We start from the raw sequence: 11,516 nt of genomic DNA on the forward strand, positions 1-11,516 counted from the left end.
CACACACACACACACGCCAGTGGGGTGTCCCATAACAGCACAAACTCCACTAACTGACAAATAGTGATTAGTGAGGCAGGCCTGGTTACCATGGGAACCTGTTACTTGGCAACAATTGACTTAAAGATGCTTTTGATCTGAGTGATCCTCATTGTGTATCTGTGTGTTCAGTTGTGTGTTAATACTCCGAGCTGTGCAGTAAAACACTGATAACTGCTCTCATGAGAGGATATTTGAGTGATTACATCACCCCCATCCGTCATAGCTCATTAGGAGCCGTGTTAAATGAGTGTTCTCACTCAATAAATAGGAGGAATTGTGGCCAGGTCTTAGAAACTCCTGGTTGACTGCTTAAACTTTAATAAAATGCAGGTGTGAGTGTTTCTAAGAGATTTTTTTGAAGTTTAGATATAAATTGAGAGGGAAAAAGGGATAGATTGAATAATCCATGTGAATAATTCTGACATCTCTGGTTAAAACATAGTTCGCCAGCATTTGTTGTGTTGTGTTGGCGTCCCCATAGACCTGATTCACAGCAGCGTCATCTTTGATTTTTAATGGGAATGAAAGCGAGGCTGTAGGGAGAGACAGTCATATCTTCAGTGGCTTATACTACTATGTAATGTGTTTTTTGGATCGTTATGTGGATGAAACACTTCAAACATATCTTGCCAAGAGACTTCATTAGACAAAAAACTCCCGACAATATGAGCTATGGAGAATTTGAAGTGATTTAGGATCTTTATATGGCTTCTTACAGTGGATGGCATTGAAAACTAGGCAGGTCTATCCCTCACAGCCTCACTTTCATACCTGTCATGGCGCTGCCCAGAATAAGGTCAATTAAGCGAGCTTCACCAGAGACAAAAAGGTGGAGGAGACAGGCTGCTTGTAGGGAAATCACCAAACTCAATATGGTGGCTCAATGAACTCAATAAGGATGAAAATCAAACACTTGAGACAATCACTGCACATTAGCTGCGCCAACCTGAAAAATAAAATTTTTGTCATGTTATAAAATGTTTGTTATAAAATTTGTATGAATTTGACAATCTGACTCATACCTACATTTGTAAGTAAAATCACAATAGGTCCACCCCTAAAACATACAAATTAATGTGTTGGCACCTAAACAAATATTTGGCATGAAAATTAGGTCAGATTTTCACTTGCTAATTGTCTGTTCAGACCAATGCAGAAAGGCAGACTGGCTTAATGAAAATGCAATTCTGTCAGGACCATTTCCGTCAAAGATAACTGACCATTGGCAGGCATAAAGTTTGGATCGGGGGGGGGGGTATGTGCCAAAGAGGTGGCAACAACAAAGCAAATGTGCATGCAACGTTTTTGTGGCTTTATGGCCTAACATACACATTCTTGTTCATGAACATCATGCTAAACAGTTGCATTACCACAAAGTAATCATTTATATAGTTTAAAAAGAATTATAAAAAAATAGTCCACTTGACAGTGAATGAAAAGAAGTGAGTGAATTCAGACACTGATGAACACCTGATAAGCAAGGAGAGAGAAACAAGAACAGAAAAAAAGAGAAGAGATGAGCAGAAACACAATAACTAGGCCCTTTCACACTGTGACTGTGAAACCAGTTTACAAAATAGTTTTACATAATTTCTTTCAGCATGTACAAAAGTTCTTGTTAAGAAATATGTAGATGCTTTATAAAACTAACAGGTTTGTTTGATCACCACTATGGTGATCAGTGTTTGCTTTAGTTGGACCCTTGACTTTCTAACATGAGTTTTTCTCTGGCTGTTGTAACTGTTGAAGCACATTTGTAATGGGGTATTCTGCTGTCTGTTATGGATCTATGCAGCCGCGGGCCAGCATAGTATAAAACTTCTTGCATGCATTTTAGGATGAATAAATTATGCAGCTGAATGGTCTTTTTATTTTTTCTTATTTGCTTTTATTTTGCTGTTGTTTTTGTTGTGAATATTTTGTATCCTGTTTTGTGATGTTCGGAGTTTATTGTCACCATTGTTGAGATTCATATACTGATTTTTTTATGTCTAAATGATGTAGTTCAAAACTTAAAAAAAAAAAATCCTATAACTGATTGCTGCTGAAACTGTTTCTGTAGTTTCACAGTAATGCCAAATTTTACATTTCACATTCACATTTTTATTCATGTAGCTGACACTTTTATCCAAAGCGACTTACAGTTGTTATATATGTCAGAGGTCGCACGCCTCTGGAGCAACTAGGAGTTAAGTGTCTTGCTCAGGGACACATTGGTGTCTCACAGTGGATTCGAACCCGGGTCTCTCACACCAAAGACATGTGTCTTATCCACTGCGCCATCACCACCATGACATCACTCTGGACTTAAGCTTTTCATGAAATTTTCTGTCCAATTAAATGCTCTCTAGAATGTAAAGCGTTTTAATCAGTCACTTTTTCACACATTTACTATTTTCTACATGGTGAATGGTACATACAAGGGTGGTGATGGCGCAGTGGATAAGACACATGCCTTTGGTGTGAGAGACCCAGGTTTGAATCCACTGTGAGACACCAATGTGTCCCTGAGCAAGACACTGAACCCCTAGTTGCTCCAGTGGCGTGTGACCTCTGACATATATAGCAATTGTAAGTCGCCTTGGATAAAAGCGTCAGCTAAATGAATAAATGTTAAATGTTAATGCGCTAGTATATGGGGGAGAGGGAACAATTCATCTAGTGCTTTATATTGGGGCGAATGAAATCTGGGTTCACTTTAGTGTCACGTGAACCGCCATACTGTATGTGTATGTATATATATATATATAAATGACATTTGTATGGAAATATATTTCCGCCAGGGAATTTAAAGTTTACATCTCGCAATTCTGACTTTATAACATGAAAGTGCAAGTTTAATTCTGCAAAGTTTAATTCAAGTTCAATTCTGAGAGAAAAGTTTTTTTTTCCTTTTTTATTTAATGGTGGAAACACGCTTTCATACATTTGTTTATATAGATTAAGAAATGCTCTTATGAATTGTCGGACATTCATAGTAGACAAATTAAATACGCTCTCTCTTGCTCTCCTTCTCTCTCTGTTTGATTTAGATTTGAACTTTCCTCTAGCTGTCTAGATCTCATTATTGCACAATTCCTGTGATTCCTCATTTTCAGGTTTAGATGCGAGTGCTCAGATTTCATTTAAAACACTGACTGCAGCGGTTCATCAAGCTAAACCCCTGAAATTGCTATTAATTCAGTTGCCTGTGGAGAATCACATTAGTCAGTGCTGATTTTAATTGCTCTGTCCCTGAGAATCAGGCTGTGTCACTTCCGCCCCCTATAGATATAAACTAACAACTGCACCAGCGATTGCATTCTTTATGCACCCAGAACAAAGACTGTGCTGCTTGATACATCGAGAGTCCCTTTAAATAAATAAAAAATAAAGACAACATGCGATACTAACCCACCATGCATTTACATTACACAGTCTGGAGAGAAAATTAAACTCGCTTGTATTTTAAAATCAAATTAGGCTAATGTCAACACCCTCTTCCTTAAAACCAATGAACAAAACTACACAAAATTACAAATACCAGACCTCACTGAATACAGTGTGTGCCAACCGTAAATCCATGTTTTGTGAATTACTCAAGACTGATATTCAGATGACCAAACACAGTCATACTTCTGCTGTTTACGCATGTCATATGCAATAATAATATTAACAAATGTTTAAATTAAAAGTCATGTTTATTCACTTTTGTAAGATAACTGTAGAGAAGAGCATTTTCCCATTTACTGGAGATAAATGCAATTGTTTTTTTGTTTGTTTTTTAAATGGAGATCCATTTTATTTCTTGAATTAAAAATATGAAAATAATTTCCTTTCATTTTCCAAAGAGACCGCCTTGAAATGTGTTGCCCAGCAACCAAGGCTAAGGCTCGGAAAAAAAAAAAAACTACTTTCTTGATCATTTTCCTGTGAAATGAGCGAATCCTGTGAATACGTCTCAAGGACACATTCCTTTTTGTGTTTGTCTTTGAGAAAGACCTTTCTTGTTGAAACACCCCTCAGATTCCCCAGATGGTTTAGGATAGAGTTATTAGAAAGCTGCGTTTTTATTTAAATACACCATGTGCTTCAGTGTGTGTTTTTCTTTTAGCCTGTTGAACTTTGGTGCTCTTGAGAGAAATTGACTGTGCATGTTCCCTATTGAGGGACTTTTAGGGGGATAACCTTCAACATCACAGAGCTGAACTGCTGTATTTAACAAAAATGTGTGTGTGTGGAGGTCATGTGGTGACTTGTAGAGTCTGATTGGTAATATATTTGTGGCTCCAGTGCCTGAGGGCCACAATGTCCCTCCATCAGCCTGCTAAGACTAAGAGCCTTATGAATCTTTAATATCATTTCCCTGCAGGGTTAATATGAGCTGCAGCTCACAGTATGAGATTTCTCTGCTGTTGTTTATTGTTTAGTGTTCAGATAATTCTCCCGTCCTCACATAACTGTTTTGAGCGTGTGTCTGCAGGCTACGGCTGTTCAGCTCTTTATCCCACTGGAGAAGGTTACAGTGCATTATCAGAGTGACATTTTGTCATTTCTCACCCTTTATGAACGATTCTTTTGCAGCTTGTGTGTTCAAGGCCGCTGGGACGGAGGCTGCAATAGAGGGATGAATCACAGCAGAATTGCTGCTTTTTATTGGGGCTGTGACTAACTGTTATGTGGTGGAGGTTTGAAGTGTGTATATATGGCTTTTTTTGGGGGGGGGGGGGGTTTGACTGGATTTGCAGACTGATTAAGAGTTCATTGTTATTGGTTGGTGAAATAGAAGGTTGTGACACTAGACGATACTGTGCTTTAAAAATGTTGTAAAAGTAAATTCAAACCAAAGATTTGACTAACTGTGAAAAAAAAGTTGCATGGATTTTTTAAATTATTTTAAATGTTACTTATTAACCACATATAATGCTAATGAAGGTTTTTTTTCCCCACATTTTTGCAAATGTTTTATATAATAAATGTTGCAATTTTTTATTATTAAGATGTCATTTTTAATCATTTTCTTAGTCTGTTCATTTGATCAGACAGTTCCGCCATCGGACATTTTGGGGGTTTAAGATAAAACATAAAATACTGTATGTATTATTTAAATGTAAAATGAACTAAATAGGATTTATAGAATAAAGTGATACAGTTTATGTCATGCATTTATCTAATTATTTTAGAGGTAAATAATGCACTTGGACACAAAAATATGCATGTCATGTCATTGAGCCTAATAATAATTCTTTCTGTTTAGGAACTGTCTTGATCGGATAATCTGAGGTAATAACAGATGTTGTGACGAGGCAGTGGAGTCCTCCATTTAGGCCCCGTCCACACTACTGCGTTTTCGTTTAAAAACGGAGACCTTTTGCTACGTTTGCACCTCCCGTCCACACTAAAACGGGAAAAACGAAGACCTAAAACGGAGAAGTTTAGAAACGCTGCAGCTGCGTTTTGAATCTCCGGAGGGCGTTTTAGTGTGGACGAGACAAAACGGAGGAGTTTACAAACGATGACGCAGAGGCTCACGCTCGGCTCTATGATTGGGTGTTATCAGTCATGACGTATCCTTCCCTGATTCGCCAACCACTGTTTACACCGGCGCGCGCATGCCCAGTGTTGGTGAATGGTCACGTGATCTGCGTTTTCAGTCGTTTTAATGTGGACGGAGATCAATTCTAATACGCAGACAAAACGCTGGTGTGGACGGAGATCGTATTCGTTTTAATTCTCCGTTTTTAAACGAAAACGCAGTAGTGTGGACGGGGCCTTAGACCACTGGAGAATGTAGGCAGCTGAAAAAAATAATTAAAAAAAATAATCTCAGTCTCACACGCCTCCTTGCCTAGAGGGAGTTTCACAGTGGGAACCGCAGGTGACAGATAGCCAATAAAAGGGTGTGATTACGCCACTGGAGGTGTTAAAGGAGTTTAATGCCAAACACTTTATTGTTCAAATGAGCTTTCATGAATGATAAGGCCCAAAACTTTTTCGAATGCTTGGCCAGAGTATTGGGTCCATCTGGGTCACGGCACCAATTAAAGCAGAGCTTAAACCATCAATAATTAGCATGGGAGTTGGATGCCCTAACTTAGCATAAGTCGCTAATGTGTCACAGCACCAGTGTAATCGTTCAGTAAGGCCCACTTTGAGAAGAGCTCGAACTGATGATGGGAGTTGGGCGTTCTAATAAGGACGCTACGGGCCGAGAGTCTCTAGTGTTAGTTGCTAGCATGCCTTTTGACGCCAGGAGAGTGAGGTTTATCTTGTACCAGCTGGTCTCATCACACTCATCTCCGTCTGGCTCACGACACCACTGTAATCAGTTCCACATATGCTGGTTTGAGCTCAATAAGTTGGGCATGCTAAAGACTGCAGCCCTTAGTGTCAGAGGCTTAACGGATCATGTGAAAATATTTGTGACATAAAATTGCGCATTAACCAAGATTCAAATGCGTAACCAATGTAATGTAAGCGTGGAGTCCCAAACAACTAAATTAACAATAAGTCTTGCCTTCCTGTGGCAGTTACGACCCTCAGTTCTCAAGGAAGTCATAGTGTTCATTGGAAGTTAAACATGTTTTCATGTTTTTCAAACATGTTACACTTAGCTAGCTTTAACCGATGGTCTGATTGTCTTCAGACTCTTGCTCTCTCTAGTCACTCTAGTTCTGTATTTTACGCTTAAAGCCCTGTTTTAAGATAGTTTCAATTGTTAAGAGACCAATCCGAGTCAAGACCGAGTCCAAAGACAGTCGAGTCCGAGTCGAGAACGAGACCAAAGAGAGTCGAGTCTGAGTCGAGACCAAAGAGTGTCGAGTCCGAGTCGAGAACGAGACCAAAGAGAGTCGAGTCTGAGTCGAGACCAAAGAGTCGAGTCCGAGTCGAGACCGAGACCAAAGAGAGTCGAGTCCGAGTCGAGACCGAGACCAAAGAGAGTCGAGTCTGAGTCGAGACTGAGCCCAAAGAGAGTCGAGTCTGAGTCGAGACCGAGACCATAGAGGGTTGAGTTAAGACCAAGACCAAAGAGATTCGAGTCGAGACTGAGACCAAAGCGAGTCGAGTATGAGTCGACACCGGGACCATAGAGATTCGAGTCTGAGTCGAGACCGAGACAAAAGAGAGTCGAGTCCGAGTCGAGACAGAGACCAAAGAGTCGAGTCCAAGTCGAGACCGAGACCATAGAGGGGTTGAGTCGAGACCAAGACCAAAGAGAGTCGAGTCCGAATCGAGACGGAGACCAAAGAGAGTCAAGTCCGAGTCGAGACTGAGACCAAAGAGAGTCGAGTATGAGTCAAGACCGAGACCATAAAGAGTCGAGTCCGAGTCGAGACCAAGACCAAAGAGAGTCGAGACCTAGACCATAGAGGGTCGAGTCGAGACCAAGACCAAAGAGAGTCGAGTCCGAATCGAGACCGAGACCAAAGAGAGTCGAGTCCGAGTCGAGACCGAGACCAAAGAGAGTCGAGTCCGAGACCAAAGACAGTCGAGTCCGAGTCGAGACCAAAGAGAGTCGAGTCCGAGACCAAAGAGAGTCGAGTCCGAGTCGAGACAGAGACCAAAGAGTCGAGTCCGAGTCGAGACCGAGACCAAAGAGAGTCGAGTCCGAGTCGAGACCGAGACCAAATAGAGTCGAGTCCGAGTCGAGATCGAGACCATAGAGGGTTGAGTCGAGACCGAGACCAAAGAGAGTCGAGTTCGAGTTGAGACCGAGACCATAGAGGGTCGAGTCCGAGTCGAGACAGAGACCAAAGAGAGTCGAGTCTGAGTTGAGACCGAGACCAAAGAGAGTCGAGTCCGAGTCGAGACCGAGACCATAGAGAGTCGAGTCCGAGTCGAGACCGAGACCAAAGAGAGTCGAGTCCGAGTCGAGACCAAAGAAAGGATTGTTTTGGATTTTATGAAGGATTGTTCCAGTGCACCTGTGCAACCATTGTGGAGGTGGGGGCCACAGAAACTGAAAACTCTTGGGCCAGCACTTTGTGTCCAAATTTCATTCTTAACAGTTCTATTTTATCAGAAACGATCAGGGCTTTAAGTTTAAAATACCAAACTTGTCCTTGAATCTTAAAGACTGAACGCAGGAGTCTTTAATAGGGGCTTTTCAAGTTCTGTGGTAGCTCAATCCATGTGTATTATCCATTTTTTGCTTCAAAACATCCAAAGTTATTCCATTTGGGAGAAGTAACATGTAATGGACATGTACAATGGAGTTGCGTCTAAATTCATCTCTGCTGATGAATGCGAGTCATCTTGCACAAACGTGCTAATCCAATCAGTACCAACGTATGACAAGCTTTTAGCTAATACTTGCATAGAGTGCACTATATGTTGGGATGTCAAACTTAACCAACCAACCTAGGGATGTCTATCTCTAACCTCTTTTTCTCTGTCTCCTCAGATGCTGCATAATAAACATGTGATGGTGCGTGTTGGTGGAGGCTGGGAGACGTTTGAGAGCTACCTGCTAAAGCACGACCCATGCCGCATGCTCCAGATCTCGCGTGTCGAAGGCAAGATCTCGCCCATCTCTGGAAAATCCCCAAACATCAAAGACCTCGCGCCTGACAGCTACCTGGTAGTGGCGGCCCACTACAAAAGCAAGAAGTAAAGAAGAAACGTACTAATGAAACAAAGACTTTTAATGTAACTGAAGCACAGCTCACTGGCTAGTTGTAGGACATGCCAACTTCCATTGGCTTTGTAAAACTAACTAGTGCTTAAAGGAGAAAACTAATTTTAACACACAGCAATGACAGTGTAGATCAGCTAGTTGGACAATGTATAACTAAGATACTGAGCGAACTGGAATGTTTGTCAAATGAAATCGCTGGATGAATTTAAATATTCACTTCTGCACTGGCTATTCCTTTCAGTGCTTCATTTGCTAACAATATTAATAATGTGTATGGGGGTAGCTACTATTATTATCTTTTGATGTCATGATATATATTTTCTGGCATTTATTGTGTTTAAATGTTATGGCCTTGCTGTTTTGGAGAATGGAATCTAATCGGCCAATCATGTGGCTGAATAGACCCATAAAGCATGAAGACATGATCAAGAGGTTCAGCTTTTGTTCTTGCCAAACATCAGAGTAGGAAGAAATGTCATGTGACCTTGCAATGGTGGATTTAGAAACTGCTGATCTCCTGAGACCATCCAGTGAAAGAGTCAAAGAATAGCCAGACTGGAAACTTCACAACAGTGCAATGCAGAAGAACACACCTGAAGACACATTACAAGGAGGAAACTCAAACATGCATTCAGTGTAATAATAGAGCACTTCGAATTCCCAAGGATTTATTTCCAGCTAGGGATGGGACGATAACCGGTTTCATGATAAAACGTGATAAGATGTACTGACGGTTAGTATTATCGTTTAAAATTTAATTATCATTAAACCGTGTTTGATTATCACGATTTTAATAACTCACTGAATCCTGTCGGCCAGTCTGACGCAGGCGCGCAGCACGCAATATTTTTTTTAAATTACTCTTCAAGAAGGAATGGCGGAAGGCAGTGACCGTGCTCAGGAGATTTTACAACCTTTTAAGAGGACCAAATCTGAGGTGTGGTCATATTTTGGGTTTTACAAAAGTCCTGAGGGAAACTTGATCGAGGATGGTCACCCTGTCTGCCGAACAAAAAGTCACTGCAATAGAAACACTTCAAATCTGCAGAGTCGTCTTGTGTGATCATCACCCGAACTCAAGGCAAGTTAACTTTGACCTTAATACCAAAACTACGTCTGGGAAACAATTGGGCACGAAATGTTGTTTTGAGTTGAAACATTTCACTTGAAATAGACGTGAAGCTTCCGCGAAGAAAAGTTCGTAGCAAGTGGATTTGAGCTAAAGACGAACGAACAACTTCAAACAAGACTATTATTAAAAGTGATTTTCAGGGATAGTAAAATAGATACATCACGTATTAAACCAATTTTATTTTTTAACCACATTATTACGGGAACATATTGAATTGATAATGAGATTAGCTAATGTTTTAAATCTTACCTGTTTATGAATTCATTTTGTAAAACAATCGTCCAGACAAGATATATCACACCAATATTATCAAACTCTGTAAGCAATAAATCAACTCTGATTTCATTTTTGCAATACAATCAAAAACCGGAGATGCAAGACGGCAAGTTGTATTTGAATGAAACGAGAGCGCGCGTCCGTTGTGATATGGATGTGCGCTGTGTAATAATGCGTTGCTATTGACGACGGGCATTATAAAGAAGCTTAAAAAACTGCATAGAGAGGCTTGTTTTATTTGTTGTTTGTTGATTTTCAATTATAAAACTTGTTCATAAAAAATCAGTTCTTTTTGAGCACTTTCATAAATTTTTAACAAAACCGTGATAATATTGATAATCACGATTATTTTGGACACTATAATCGTGATATGAAATTTGCATACCGTCCCATCCCTATTTCCATTATCTCTTCGTTGAATCAAGGTTTAACCGAGTGAACAGAGCACTGAGTGTTATTTGCAGTATAGTAGCAGTGCAAGAGGTCTGAGTGAGTAATTACAAGACGAGGTTTTTCCGTTTAGCAGCAAATAGTTGCAAAAAATAATAGTTTTTTTTTTTTAATCAAACAATCTTTATTTAAGCAATGACTCTTTGCAGTTGTGCTTCTAAAACAGTTCCTGGTCTGAAAGTGTGTCACTGCCCTCAATTGGTAAACATGAACGTTGCAGTACTTTGATTTATTGTAGCATCATACAGTTACATTTTTTTTTTTTTTTTACAATTTGTAGGACCCATGTATTTTTCAAAACTCTTCACACAGTTCTCTTCGGCAACTTTCAGCTCAGCAGTAAATTTTACATAAAAACTGCTCTAAACCTACCAAAAACACTTCATACGTCTCAAATCAGCTCGCCTCAAAATTTCCACCCAGCAAACACACGGTCACTCGTAAAGCAATCACCAAAAACACTAACAATATGTAGTATTATACAATGTTTTCTTTTCTAAAGACAAGAATCTTCTTTGCAAAACAAGAATTACACAAGTTTTCCCCTTTATTAGATTTGCTGAAATGGAAAAACTAAAACCTGTGTGTTCAGCAACATCAAATCGTTTTGATTAGTTTATTTTTTAGATTTGGAATATATCCAATATTGTATAACTAGATACGCAGTCTTATTTAGTTTCATATCATGTTAGGCTTTAAACAATGTTGAAAAGAGTGTAAGCATAGGGGCATAGAGTATTGTTTGAGATGTTTGTCGTTGATTGCATTTCGTACCGAAGCAATGATACATGATGGACTGATGCTGTGCTCACTGTGTGGAGAGTTTTGAAAAGTGACCTAACTATTGAGTCCAATGATTGTAAAAAAAAATAAAATAAAATAAAAAAATAAATCCTTTAATATCCCCTTCTGAAAGACACTTGGGAGGATATTCTGTTGATTATTTGGTGCAAATCGATTTCCTGTCACAAGCACAGAGTGTGATTGCTGTAGGCGGAG

The 11,516-nt window shown here is 39.7% G+C and overlaps 1 protein-coding gene across 1 annotated transcript in view; it reads left to right on the plus strand.

The window, feature by feature from the left end:
- Window positions 1-11,417, plus strand: part of gas2a (growth arrest specific 2a) — a 58,584-nt gene extending 47,167 nt beyond the window's left edge. Inside the window, exon 9 of the mRNA XM_039656839.2 lies at window positions 8,426-11,417. Within this exon, the coding sequence (XP_039512773.2) occupies window positions 8,426-8,635 (210 nt within the window). The 3' untranslated portion in view covers window positions 8,636-11,417. The remainder of the gene's footprint in view (window positions 1-8,425) is intronic.
- Window positions 11,418-11,516: the final 99 nt, after the last annotated feature.

Source organism: Pimephales promelas, chromosome 25 (assembly GCF_988280905.1).
Source record: "Pimephales promelas chromosome 25, fPimPro1.hap1.1, whole genome shotgun sequence".
Lineage (NCBI taxonomy): Eukaryota > Metazoa > Chordata > Actinopteri > Cypriniformes > Leuciscidae > Pimephales > Pimephales promelas.